Consider the following 14,328-nt stretch of genomic DNA (forward strand, 5'->3'; position numbering starts at 1 on the left):
CAGAATTGTCCGCTTACGTGTGTAGGTCTGTGTACACGGATGGAAGATGCGGGTCTCAGAAACACAGATTCATGAGTGAGTCAGCACCAAAGGGCCACAGTTTATTCTATTTACAACACAACTCTGAATTGCCGATTTCAATAAATTGAGATTTAACAGCTCTGTGTGCATTACTGATAAGCAAGTCACAGCTACAGCAAATGGACATGGATTTAGCTGACTTAACTCTCAGTGAAAGAGGGCTGAACTTACATGTATTTAAGACGTATTTGGAACCCGTACAGTGATGTAATAACAGATTAAACATTTAATTCTTGCTTACTGATATCGATTTCCATGACTGAGTACAATTAAACACAAAGCGGTCCATGAAAGGAAATCAGATGGTTAATGGAATCAGGATTTGTTGTTAGTGGTTAGTGCAGGTTCCACTGAGTTGGAGTAGAGAAAGTACCTTCAGTCCAAGCCAGTAAGCCCAAATCACAGCAACTGCATGTTTACGCCTAGCTTCCTCCTTCAGACGTTTCAACTCCCTTCGTGCCTAGAAGGTTATATATAATGAATATGGAGATCGATTGGTAGGTATAATAGAGAGGAAGATGAACAGAAAGTAATGGTCCCAAATTGCATTGTTAAAAGTTGAGGGAAGAAAATGGATCAAAAATCGGGAGAAAACACATGACCACTTGATCAGGTCCACGCACTGAGCAAAGAAGATGGTCGGAGTTCTTAAACAGCTATCAAATAATGAGGAAACAAAGAACGAACCAAATTTACATCAATAGTGTCTCACTGTAGGACAGTCAACAGATACTAAAAAACTCAAACCTTGTACAGCTTAAAACGGCTCTCATTAATTATCTTCTTTAAATTATTTTGTTAACATCCTCAATAAGACAAATCTATCATTGTACTTTAAACAAAAGAGAAATTTCTCCTTTGAATCATCAACAGATTTCTATGACAAACTGACTATGTTAACTGGATAATATATTTTAGCTGTAGAAGATGGGAGTTTTTACCTAATTTTGACATTTTTACGGTGATGCAATAACAGAACCACTGGTTGCATTGACTATTTCGACAATCATTCAATGAAATTGAAAAATGGCAGTAAAACCGATTATACACATATACACACACACACACACACATATATATATCCAGGGACTTAAGGAAAACGTTATAACAGAAATATTTACAATTTTAGAATCGTCCAAATCTGCTCTGCATTCAGCTTTATCGATGTACCTGAATGGGTGAATATCTGAGATGGATGCATGCTTCTAGATATAAGGGGATGTGACAATTTTTCTCTTTGCAGATCATTCTCAGATGGTGCCAGTCAGTGTTCACAATACAGTGTTCACAAAATCACGATGCGACTTTAGCTGGGTAAACTCCAGCAGTACCCCTCCTATACTCTGGGATTCCCTAACCTTTGGCATTTGCCACCCTGCAGCACATCTCTCAAGGGAAAGAGAGCACATTCCATTCCAGATACAGGAAGATTTCCAATGCTTATGTAGATCTGGAGTAGTTTGGCATGGATGCTCTTATGCATAGTGATGGGATTCTGTCAGTGCCAGACATCCGGCTGATCAAAAAAATACACCAAACCAACTTGGCAAATCAAAAGAACAAATCTCACCATGCGTATTGCATAACTTCCCAAAGGACGAGATTTTGTATGAAAATAAATTGGTCCACTTTGATTGAAAACATCAAAAGCAAAGATTAACAAGCATCCAATGCTAAAATTAAAATCAGCAGCAAGCTTGAAGTATATTTTAATGCACGCTGTGAAATACTGCCATGGTTCCCAAATACTTTTTCTTCAGATATTGAAATTCTACATTTCTCAAAGGACCACAGAAATAATTGCTAATAATGGCTTTCGCTCACTTTATACAATTCCGAATGAATGTGATTGTAAGCAGATTAAAAAAAAACTTGCACAAAAAAATTCCCATCATCATTCAAATATCTGGGGAAAGCAATCTGTTTCATTTGTTTTACTTGTAAAAATTCATGAACCGTACGTTGATTTGAATTCTGTTATTCAGGCTGCAACTCACAACCCAGCACTGTGTGTTTCTGTATGTCAGTGCATCAAACACACTGCAACCACCGTAGTGATGCTTGTATTATATCAGTGAGGACTCAATCCCGTTCTGATTTCTGTTATAGTAAGTAGTTGGGAAAGTCCATTAAACCACAATCCAGTGCTTTAACAGAGCACAATCGCCGTTCACCACATTCACTGCAGATGCACACAAGAAAAACTCCATCTAGTACGCATCAGGATGTAAAACAAATTCACAGAGAAGCAACAACGCTCTCGTTGACCCAAGAACTGAGAGACAAATTTGCTTTAATAACAAATGGAAAAGTTGTCCATTTCACTATTTGTCCCTTCAGTTGTTTTGATGACGCATTAAACGCAACAAATGAATAAAGTAAATTGAACTGAATGTTGCATTGCTTGAAATAAGAAGCAGCATCTCATGGTCAGCATTGCATCACAGCATAATACCATATTCAGTTAGTAAGTGGTAGTAACATTTTATTCTGAAATGTCCGGATTTCAGGGTAACGTACTACTAGTTGGGAGAAATTCCACCCGAGTTAAGATTGTTTTCTTAGCATTTTAGAATGTTCAAATTGTTGAAATGAGTCATTAGTTTGAAGCCAGTTTTTCCTGTAACTTTTAAAAGAATTTGCAGGACACCGGCTTCAAAAATGAAGGATGTACTTAAGACTTTGCCAGACTTTGGACCCTCTGAAATGCTTAGAAAATGGGAGTGAATCGAGAGCCAGAAGGAATTTCTCCCCCTACATGCTGTTAAAATTAACTACAGTACAATCCACTTGCAGGCAGCATATCGATGCTTCCGTGGTCCAGCTATTCTGAAATGGGAGATTCAGGGTTTCGTCATGCACTTAGTAACTATTTGTTAGTTATTACAATTTACAAAAAAAAACAGGATGGGGTGAGGGAAGGGTTGGTGAGGGTGAAGTGTTCTCAAGTACCTCATATCCAAGCCAGTAAGCCCAAATAACAGCAATAGCACGCTTACGCCTAGCTTCCTCCTTCAGTCGTCTCAGCTCCTTTCGGGCCTGTCGTGTATTTTGTTTTACATGTATTGTCCCCCAGAATATTAAGTTACGGGGAGAGTTTTGTTGGTAGCCCCCAAAAAAAAAAAACGGAAGCAGTATAAGAAAGGTCAACATCAGGGGAAAAAAACATTAAAATAGCATAGACAAAAGCAAGGCTACGAATATTAAGACACGGAGCACTTTAAAGTGAAGACCTTCGTCAATTGAGGAATCTGAAATAGCGCAGCAAGCTGTTAACATTATACTGGGTCATGGATTAAAGTGAGTATCAACACAGCAAGTTACAGCAAATCCTTGAAACCAAGCGAGTAACAGACGCTCTTCCAGGTAGGAAGAATAAGGAGACTTTCATACCTGTGTCCCGCGCCAGAAGGACGAGATGGTTGTGGATGCCAGCTTGCAACGTTTCTGGTGCTTCAGATCCCGCAATATTTTGCGAGCCTACAAGATACAATTCGTTTACATTTTTTTAAAAAAGTTTGGTTGATGATGGCTGATTGCGCTCCATCAATCATTTCTAGCAGAAGATTCCCTTGGGGACGAGTGCTTATTCAGGTTCACAGGCAGCTAATGGGAGACTTGCAAGTGCAGTATAAGATGACTCATCTGCCATTATCCTCCTTCTCCGACAGTCTGGCTGAGATCAGACGTCAATGAGCAAGGAAGCACCTGGTTCCTCTCACACTGTCCTGGACAGAGCACATGCAGCGTAAAGATGTAGTCTACCTCAAAGAGCAACATCTCAGCTGTTCAACAAACATAAATCCAGTCTGCTCAAGTGGGTTCTTTTCAAAATGAATGGCTTTGTTTATGTTCCATTGTAATTTTAGTACAACTTGGAATTGATCGCATCACAAGAGTCAACTCGACTGCTTTGTCTTTCTTCGCTTTGAACATCATACAAAAATTCAAGTCTCGTGTATTATTTTTGTGCACTAAAATGTAGACAAACTACAACGTAAGGGAAGTTTTACTTCCATATATACAGAGGTGAATGACTCACCTTCCAGCCCCTGATGTAGGATTGAACAACTAAGGCCACACTCTTTAACCGCATGTATTTCTTCCTTTGCTATATTGGAGATAATGAGATAAAGACATTCATTAGTTTCTTGAAACAAATTCACCAGGTCAGGTTCGGGCACATTTCTTGGAACCCCAGACAATCAATAGACATGAAAAACAAATGGAAGTCTAATGAGGAGTTGAAAAATGTAGCAGTTTCACTAAGTTAACAGAAAGGCAAAGGTAATCTTCCAATATATCTCTGAAAGCTAACAGGATTGATACTGTCCCAGTTCGGTGATTTCAATTAACTATCTGCTTAGACAATCAAGTCTTCGGTCTAAAATTTTGTTCTGGTGTTATCACCACAAAATAGCCTTGGTATCATTCTCAGTGGTGTGAATACTCTTTACTGCAGTAAGTAAACAAACAAAACTCTGAACCTCAATTCCTTTGATTAATGTTCATGACACAGAGCAGATAACCATGACACAGGCCAAATACCTATTTTCCATAACAGAGAAATGTCAATTAACGTAAATTGCACTCAATGAGATTTTATGGGGTCAAATTTGCAGCATTTCATAACGTCTTCCCGTGATAATTATGAAATACCACAAATTTCACCCCTACATGTTTGTCAGCAGTCATCGAACCATGGAGAATTTTAGATCAAAACTAAATGAAACAACTCGCTGCCCTCAATTCGACACGGGTTCAAAAAATGCCAGTGCTACTTTTGAAGGAACGCTTTTTCTTCCCATAAGAGAGAAAATATTTTCCCTTAAATTTCCTGGAGCTTACTCCAATTCCTGTTATCAGTGAAGCAGGCTCAGGCCAGAAATACAGTTAAATTTACTGTCAAATGTAACCGAGTTACACTGATCTCCACTTCAAATCACTGAGTTTTCAAGCGTTTTAACACTGCAGTGCTCTGAAACAAAGTCTCACCCTTACCCCTCCATAGGACTCTAAACTCACTCTTAATAATAATAAAGCTTGCATTTGATATCGCGCCTTATCACATCTTTGAGACGTCTCAAAACGCTTAAGCTAACCTATGGCACATGACTCAGTTTAAATTTGAAAGCTAGAGGAGAATGAGGGAGGATGGTCATTTCCTGGAAAAATAGAGGTTGAACACAGATCTCAAACCTCTGAAAATTTCCAGGGTCACAATCAAAGAAGTATGAGGCTCATTATAGATCTCGGAGTATCCCACAGGGAAATGCCACTTCAGAGCTTTTGAGGCAGGAGCTCCATAATATGTAGGCATTTGCTGGATGGTAAGTGACACCACACTATACTGAGGCCCTGCCAGAAACTAAAATACACTGCTACGCTGGCTTCCTTTTCAGTTCACATCTTTCTGATAACCTCCAAATGTGAATTCTTTCTTGGTTAAGGTTGGATGTCAGTTTGCCTGGGCACAAGTAGTTGAAAGACTTTTATTAATACACAAAGTGTCTGCATCTCCAGGCTGGGGCTAATGTGATACCCTATCATTTTATTGTGCATTAGCCACGTTGGCTTTTGGCGGAAAATTGCTGTGCACAAAACTGGCTGCCTCGTTTGCCTACAAAATTCAGTCACTACACTTTATAGAATATATCCCGTGAAGCACTTTTGAGATATCTTCCTGATGTGAAAGGCGCTATATCAAAAGTAAGGATTAACCCGGACCCAATAGATTAACATGACATTGAACTACATTTGTGTACTGTGCAAAGATCAATGTGCTGCTTATATGATGTGATCACTGCATTGAAAACGGCCATTCTGCTGTCCATCACTCTCACAACCAAAACAGCACCTCTTATGTGAAGGCATCCATTTGGCGAGCCACTCACCAAATATCTCCTTGCCCAGGCGGCAATGGTAATCTGACTCTTCTTCATCAACAGAAAATCATTCCTGCATTTCCAGCCTCTGTAGATCTTCTGAATTAGTGTGGCCAGATCCTGCAGTCGTCGCTTTCTCAACTCTTCCAGCTCAAACAGCTGCAGAAACAAAGCAAAGCAGCGGTCAGGGTCACTGTTGAGGTCAGGGCCAATTTAACTTTGTGATCCTCCTAGATTAGATCAAAGCTGTCTCAAACCACTTTTACATTGCATTCGTTTTCAATTAGAGCGTCCTAAATCAAACAGACTCCCACAGGCCTGTTGGTGCCATTTCCCAAGTCTGTTCATGTGCTGGATTCTCAGCTGTTTGTGCACTGGAGATTTGCGGCAGAAGACGACAGGTCACTTATTGGCATTCAGGTAACCCAAGTTGGCTTATTTGCAGAGGTGATCGTTTACTGCAGCAATTTTACTGCAGATCAACAAATATGTTATATAAACAGGGCTGCTTGGAAGAATCCAAGATCACTTTTTAAGGCTGATTAATGACAGGCTCATTAATGACAGGCTCACAGCATCACGTTGCTTGTGAGAAGGCAGATATGCTATGAATTATACGAATCAATGCAGATACTTTTCTCCGATTGATCTGATCGCATAGGCTCAAGGGGAGGTAACTTTACTACTGCAATATTAGTATTTGTATACAGCTTTTCACGTCGGGAGGACCCGACAGTCAGAGTTTCGGACCCGACCTGGAGGTCGAGATTGGGGAGGGTGGAGGGCAGGGGGGGGAAGCAGAATGATCCAATGCACGGTCAACGGGGAAGGTCTTGAGATGGGTCTTGAAGAAGGCAAGGGTCTTGAAGAGGGGCGAGGTGGAGGGACTGCGGGATGGAATTCCAGAGGATGGGGAAAGAGTGGCAGAGGGCCTGCCCGCCAATGGTGGGGTGGGTGAAGCGGGGAAGTGAAGCAGGCCAGAGCCCGCTGAGCGGAGAGTGTGGGCAGGATGGTAGGGGATTAGGAGGTCACAGAGGTAGGGAGGAGCAAGACCATGGAAGGCTTTGAAGGTAAAAATAAAGGCACAATAAACACACATTTCACACAAGAACGTACAATTATGATGAATTGCTGTTAATAACCAGTGCAGGAGTGAGCAATGAATCCATTAACATATGAGGTAGCTTTCAAGGTTTTGCATTGCAAAAGGGGGATTACATACCGTTCGGGGGTTTCGGATGAATATCTTTGATCTGCCATATGAGAACTCTTCAGGAGGGATTTGGAGATCTGTCAACAACACCTCAACACCATCCCTTAAATTAAAATGAATGCATCAACATACGTTATTTGGCATTCTGCCTTGCGGTGTTGAATTTCATTCACCCAAGCAAAATAAATAATAATAATAATCCTTGCATTTGATATAGCGCTTTTTATGTCTTCTAGACGTCTCAAAGCGCTTCACAGAATATGCTGTAAAGTATATTTGTGGGCGAAACGCGGCAGCCAATTGTGCACAGCAGTGTCCCACAAACAGTCGTGGATTGTAAATGACCAATTTATTATTATTTTGTTTTGGAGCGATTATTATTAGGCGTGTGGAGTAAGGAAACTTGCCCAAGTTTCGCCCTGCCTGGAATTGAACCCAGGTGTCTCGCTTGCAAGGCGAGTGCTCTAACCACTGAGCTACAGGACTCCAATATAAACATTAAGTAACACCTCTACCTAGTATACTAACATAGCTACTACAACGACAACTTGCATTTATAAAGCGCCCCTCACACAGGGTAGTGTCCCAGAGCGCTTAAAAATCCAAGGGTAAACATCATAGCTAACAGAACCCACTGGGTAACCAAGAATTGCTACAGTAGGAGGCATGAGGTGGATCCTTGGAGAAATAAAGTGAGAAGTGGAAGCAATGCACCACTATTTACTGTGGATCCCGCACTGTGCCATTCAAGTAAAAGATGAATTCCTATTTAACCTATTTAGAATATGAACCCCAGTCAATGATGCAAACTGAAATCCCCTCATCCAGAAACTGCTGTACTAACATTTAAAGAAAGTCTGCCTGGTACTATGTATTGCATTGCACTCTTTTCAACTAAAATAAGCTCAGTATCATGATGCATCAAGTTACTAAAGACACTTTATTACCTTACAGAGAGTTTGGATAGTACATGAGAGGGAGCATCATTGTAGTAAAGCATGCAATTGGATATTTTATTTTGACAATCAACCATAGACATGCAGGGATTGTCCTTACCTTGCTGCTTGCTTCCAGTGTGGCCACGTCTGTGAGCACAGCATCTTGTACCTCTCCAGACAGGGCTCGTAAGGTTGCCTGAAAGCATAGCCTGCTCGTCGGACCCGCACATTCTCCATCAAGCCCAGATACCTAACCTGGTGGCGTACTAAAGCCTCTGTCAGGATGTGTGGAGTCTTCTGATCATTAGGTTTGATGCACCTGCAATATGAACAGCACATGATACAATACGTTGGTTCACCTGAACAGTTTGTCTGCCACTCAAGTGAGCACAATAATAACTGTTTTCGCAGAACATCCTCTTCGCTCCTATTCATACCTCCCACTATTAGCAAACTGAATACGCATTCCACATACAGGTTGTATCCACTTGAAAGGATTCAAGCTACTTAGCCAACTGCTAGGATCAAGAGTCAAACATTAGACTTCCAGACAAACCAATCAATGGGGTTTGGTTAGTGCTTATGAAAGCACATCACATAACTTTGCTATATCAAATGCAAGGATTATTATTATTATTACTGGACATTTTATTTTGACTAAATTACCCCCAATTACAGGATTTTCAGCAGTAATGGTCTCATTATATTATCCATGTTTTCATGTTGTAAATTACATTATGGGCCATTGACTGCAGCGAACAAAGGCATTGTAAAATGGAACATGCTTAGATTTAAGATAATTGTTAAAAGAAACAGAGGGGAGGTTAGGAATTTTTTTTTCACCCAGTGAGTTGTTCGGATCTGGAATGCATTACCTGAAAGGGTAGTGGAAGCCGATTCAATAACAACTTTTAAGAGAAAAATAGATGGGTATTTGGGGAGGACAGGATTGCAGGGCTATGGAGAGAAAGCGAGCAAGTGGGATTGAGTTGGATTGCTCTTTTAGGAGCCGGCACAGACGTGATGGGCCGAGTGGCCTCTTTCTGTGCTGTATGATTCTATAATATTCTATGATCCAGAGAATCGCATTATAATAAAAGTGGGTAATATTTAGTACTGTTAATTATGCAGCTAATGCACTACTGCTTCTCTCATGCATCCACACGGCTTGTGTCACACACACTTTATTCACCTGATGTAGTTGGGGTTTTTGGTCTGTAGGTTTCTCATTAAAGTAGCTACAGAAGACTTGAATTGTGAGCCTGCCGTGGGTGGCCTCTTCAGGGATATCTTAACTGGGTTCCCTTCTGGGAACAGGCCTTTGATCAGCATGTGATTAGACTTCCACATGGCTTGCGACAGGTCTCGATACAGCAGATCATTGTTTTTGTCGACAAATCCTTCCACGTGGTACATCACCTTCAAAGGGAAAGCAGAAGCATGCAATCGCAGGATGTTTCAATACCACAAGACTGTCACTAAACCTGATGACAATTACCTGAAAAGTGCTCCAAGACATGCTCAGGACATTACAGACACTTTAACAATCATGGGGATTATTGTTGTTATTGCAATGGATAAAAAAGTATCTCAACAGCAGTTTGTGCTTGAAGTAAGAATAGAACACAACATGGCAAGGGCATAAGGGGAAAGGAGTCCTGTAGCTCAGTGGTTAGAGCATTCGCCTTGCAAGTGAGAGACCTGGGTTCGATTCCCGGCAGGGCGAAACCTTAGGCAAGTTTCCTTACTCCACATGCCTCTGTTTACCTAGCAGTAAGTAAAAGGAACCTGGTTGTTGGTCGACTGGCGGAATTCTTTGCTGGGGGTAATAATTCCTTCAAAAAAAAATAATTGGGACATTGCTGTGCGTAATTGGCTGCCGGGTTGCTCTCAAAACGTACAGTCAATTCACTTTACAGTATATCCTGTGAAGCGTTCTGAGATGTTCCGATGATGTGATAAGGTGCTATACCAAATGCAAGGATTATTATTATTCTGCTAAGAAGTGTACTCTACAATAGCGATTTTGACATTAAACAGAGCGATAAGGCCCTAACTAAGAGATGAGAGGCCAGTTGTTTGAAAGGTTTGGTTTCCTGTACCTTGCCAGCGTAGTGTTGGATCCGGAAGCAGTTGTGGGGCAGAGAGGTATCGTTGAGAAAGCGGGAACTTTTGCTCATCCTGCTTTCAAAGTGCTGGTGGGTAGCACAGACCTGATTGAGCTTCTCCAGGAAGGTCTCGTCTGTCACCGTTCCTGGGCGGAGACACTCTTCATCCAGCATCGCCAGGATTCCATTTGTGTTCTGTGGCAAACAAAGACCAAAGAACACAAAATGCAAATCAATGTCTATCACTGTAAGGAAGCACCTGCTCATTGCTTCACAGCAGAAAAGAGGAGCTCAGTGGTAGAGGGGTTTTCGTCGGACTGGTCACCCACTACCCTGCTGTCATGTTGGTTTCTCTAATACATCGGGTCACCTAGATGTTGTATTTCTGGCGATTCAAAGTGCAGTAAATGTGAAAACAGAAATAGCCGTAATTATATCAAATCTAAAGATACGGCAATAACAGGGAGAGACTGGAGGCCAGAGGCAAGCTGCTTTGTTTTCCGGTACCTTGCCAGCATAATGCTGGATCCTAAAGCAGTTGTCAGGTCTGCTCGTTCAGCGCAGAGTTGAATCCTGCGGTGGATTATGTCGCTTTGTTTGGTGGTGAGAAGCCAGTACTGACTTGCGACTGAGGATATGTTATTGCTGTTCAACCAGTTCCTCTCAAAATGTAAATAAAAATGTGAATGGGATGATGTGTACTAAGTAGATTCCCCACCCTGTGACCGCCAAAAGAAGGTAACTGTCCATCATTCAACAGTGCTTAAAGGAGCTCTGTGACGAAATGATTGTGAGTCACTGGGGGCTAGCAGGGGTTGAAACTACTGTGTTAAATTATTTATCCCCATTTTCAATCTTAAGCTGAGCGTCCTCCAAAACTTCCTTCTTTATAGCTTGGAGCAGAATAAATATCCTCTCCGGAGTCTATCACTGGGCATCTCTCTATTTCTTTCTGTTACAAAGTCGATCCAACTACGGCAAAAGCCCTGGAGAAGTCTCCCAGCCACTATTTCTGTTTGTTAATTCATTTCACTTTCACAGCAAGACAGTTTCATATAACCACAGCAGTAGCTGAGAATCAGCTGGAAATTGGGAAAAGCTGTAAGTAAGCTTTGTTTTTTTTTAAAAAAATCACTAGAGTAAATTCTAGGTAATAAAACTTACGTTTTCAATCAGGTCACAAATGATAGCATTGTTGAAGTACTCAATGTGAGTCCATTCAATTCCCTGTAAAACACATGAAGGCACAATTACTGTAACCAAACACAGCTCCTTCTGATAATCTTTAAACACCTGGCTGGTACCAGCGACTGATTTTGACCTTACAACTTGCTGTCTCCTTTCCTTCCCCATCTCACAACTCCCATTCCCTCCCCACTCCCCCATAAACAATACCCAGCATAACACAAAGTTGGAAACATTGCAACACTGCTGCGTGAGCAGGGCTACAGGATTCTGTTCATTTAAAACGTTTCACTTGACAAGCTTCCAGGTCTGCTTCCATTCCATTCCCCCAATCCAAGTCAATTTCCCATGCACTTCATGGGAAATATTCCAGGAACACACATGGCAGAGCACAAGGTCAATTCAGCCACTTTGAGGCAAGCAGCCTATTTTTTCTAAAAAAAACCCCGAAAGGATATGTTTTGCACACAATCCTTCCTTAATAAATTTGCATAGATTGAAATAGATTGGCAAATATCCTGACTGACCGTTCCACCAATGCAAACGATATATAACATAAATATGTAACTTCATTAACTTGTCAGCTTTGCTCAGTTGGTAGGATTCTCGCCCTGAGTAAGAAGCCTGTGGCTTCAAGCTCCTTGTAGAGGCTTTGAGCTCCCAGTATAGGCTGACACCTCAGTGCGGTGCAATGCCCGGGGAGTGCTGCTAGCTGGACGTTAAGGATACCATGACACAATTTGAAAAGGGTGTATCTCTCAGCGTCTGGGCCAGCAATCCCTTTGATAAATTGCTCATGGCTATTTGTGGGACATGTGTGCAAACACAAGGCGATCCTACTAGAATGCCCCACCCCTTGACCACAGTTGAGCACAGGTTTGCTCATAGCACGTGTTTATTGAGGATCCCTGCTATAGCGCAGATTCCTAGCAAACACAGGCTACAAACCCAGCTTTCAGGAATGACAGGCCGGTGTCCCACGCTAATGTCACTTCCTGCGCATTGTACTGTGCAGGCTACGCACAGGAAGCCTCATTAATGTAACTTCCAGGACAATGCACAGTCACACAGTATGTACAGGAGCCAGCGACACTTCTTGCACAGGAAGTGATTTCAGCGGCGACCTGATTACCTAGAAGTGGAACCGGCAGACATTTTTTTCATGGACCCATTATAACATGGCTTCTAATATTTGGGATCTGAGGCACTCTATTACAGGGTTGCTCTGGACACGGTCAGTACACCTGACGGTGATTACCTGTACAGCACTTCAACTCGTTTTGATGTTATAAGTGCTGCACAAATGCAAGGATCATTATTATCATCACCAGAGAAACAGTTGTGTTCAAACAGAGCTCTAGTTCAAACAGATCAAGCAGAAGGCTCTGGGGCACTACCTTGCGTGAAGGGTGCTATATAAATGCAACTTGTTGTTGCTGAATCATAACTGCAATTACAAGTGCCTGTTGGATAGAGGAAAGGAAAAGAGACAAGGAAGCAAGACTGGCTTTAACAGCAAGAACTGAGGACAAGTACCTGGAAGATGTGTCTGCACAGCCATTAGCAAGGCATCACTAGCAGCAAGCAAGAAAGGAATTCAGAGGGAATTCAGAGGGGCCACACAGCACAGAAAAAGAACACAGCTTAAAAGACAAAAGGAGACACACAGTAAACAGAAACATGGAGAACATTAAGATTTCTGCAGTGCTCGCTCAGTAATTTCTTAATTCAATTGAAATGTTGGGCTTTTCAAAAATGCCTTAACTAAAACCCAGCATCTGATTCAACAGAGTGGTAAAACGAGTGTTTGATAAAACGATACAATCTTACACACACCAGAAATTTAAAACCATCTAAAACTTGTCCATAAACAAATCCAAATGTAATTGCAGACATTGCAGAACTCTCACCGTATCGAGCAACAACCAATTAATTCAATTCCTCATCCTATCACAACTCGGGCCAAGAACAGTAGCCCCTGAACTGCAATAACAACATTGCAATGAGCCACACCAACAAAGAAGATCCCAGGTTCATTCCCTGTTGCGACTTTAAAGTGTGTTAATCTCGACAGCAGAAATGTGGACATTGGTTGATTGACATTGACTGAGTTTGAGCCTTTTCTCTTTGATGCATGTCGGAAACATGGAGGTGAGCAGGTTACCTACCTCTTTGATGTATTCTTCCTGCTCTTCCTTCAAAGTCAGCTCAATGAAGATCTGTTGGAGTTTCTCATTGCAGTAGTTGATGATAAACTGCTCAAAGCTGTTGTTCTGTAGGAACAGAGCAGGCAGTGCTGGTTTAATCTGAAGATTGTGTCAACATGCATATCACTGCAAACTACACAATAAGCTTGTAGCCTAGAACTAATGACACACAAAGCAGCATGAACCTGATGTAGTACTTGCTGCACTGTTTTGTTAAAGCAGCAGAGCCTAACAAATAAAGCAAACTGTAAATGCCGTGAAGCAGACTTGTACACAAAGAGAAGTTCTAGGGAGCTTTTGATCTACAAGCTTCTTTGTAGCAGTTCATAGGATTTTCATTAAGTGCAACATGCCGCAAAGCTGCCACTGCAAACAGCTCATACTTACAGATTTCTGTTGCGGACAAGGAAGAAAATTAAAAAATAAATCAGACATTGATTAAAAAAAGTAATAAAACTCTAAACGCTACTCTAAATCTAAACTTAAGCAACACACCTGATTAAATGACTTATCACTTCATAGAAGTGTGATACAACTATGTAGTTATGCAAATAAAATACCGACTTTGTAGGTGATCGGACATCATCTGGGGAATGTGAAGAGGCAGAGTAAACTTTGTGTTTGCTGAAAACTGCCTTTATTACTATCATTAAGGCACTGTAACACTTCCATGTGAAAACATGTGGAAGAGACAAGAGTCCAGCATAGGGA

The 14,328-nt window shown here is 41.4% G+C and overlaps 1 protein-coding gene across 6 annotated transcripts in view; it reads right to left on the bottom strand.

The window, feature by feature from the left end:
- Nucleotides 1–14,328, bottom strand: part of myo1b (myosin IB) — a 112,575-nt gene that overhangs the window by 10,924 nt on the left and 87,323 nt on the right. The window contains exons 14-25 of one of the 6 annotated variants that reach the window (XM_007890164.2): nucleotides 14,005–14,010; nucleotides 13,579–13,683; nucleotides 11,390–11,452; nucleotides 10,220–10,420; nucleotides 9,310–9,536; nucleotides 8,236–8,436; nucleotides 7,189–7,282; nucleotides 5,976–6,125; nucleotides 4,124–4,192; nucleotides 3,475–3,561; nucleotides 3,034–3,120; nucleotides 455–541 (exon numbers count right to left, since the gene is read on the bottom strand). In XM_007890164.2, coding sequence (XP_007888355.1) covers nucleotides 455–541; nucleotides 3,034–3,120; nucleotides 3,475–3,561; nucleotides 4,124–4,192; nucleotides 5,976–6,125; nucleotides 7,189–7,282; nucleotides 8,236–8,436; nucleotides 9,310–9,536; nucleotides 10,220–10,420; nucleotides 11,390–11,452; nucleotides 13,579–13,683; nucleotides 14,005–14,010 — 1,377 coding nt within the window. The remainder of the gene's footprint in view (nucleotides 1–454; nucleotides 542–3,033; nucleotides 3,121–3,474; nucleotides 3,562–4,123; nucleotides 4,193–5,975; nucleotides 6,126–7,188; nucleotides 7,283–8,235; nucleotides 8,437–9,309; nucleotides 9,537–10,219; nucleotides 10,421–11,389; nucleotides 11,453–13,578; nucleotides 13,684–14,004; nucleotides 14,011–14,328) is intronic. The other 5 variants (XM_007890165.2, XM_007890166.2, XM_007890167.2 and 2 more) reach the window with 5 other exon arrangements.

This window comes from Callorhinchus milii, unplaced genomic scaffold (assembly GCF_018977255.1).
Source record: "Callorhinchus milii isolate IMCB2004 unplaced genomic scaffold, IMCB_Cmil_1.0 Scaffold6, whole genome shotgun sequence".
Classification (NCBI taxonomy): domain Eukaryota; kingdom Metazoa; phylum Chordata; class Chondrichthyes; order Chimaeriformes; family Callorhinchidae; genus Callorhinchus; species Callorhinchus milii.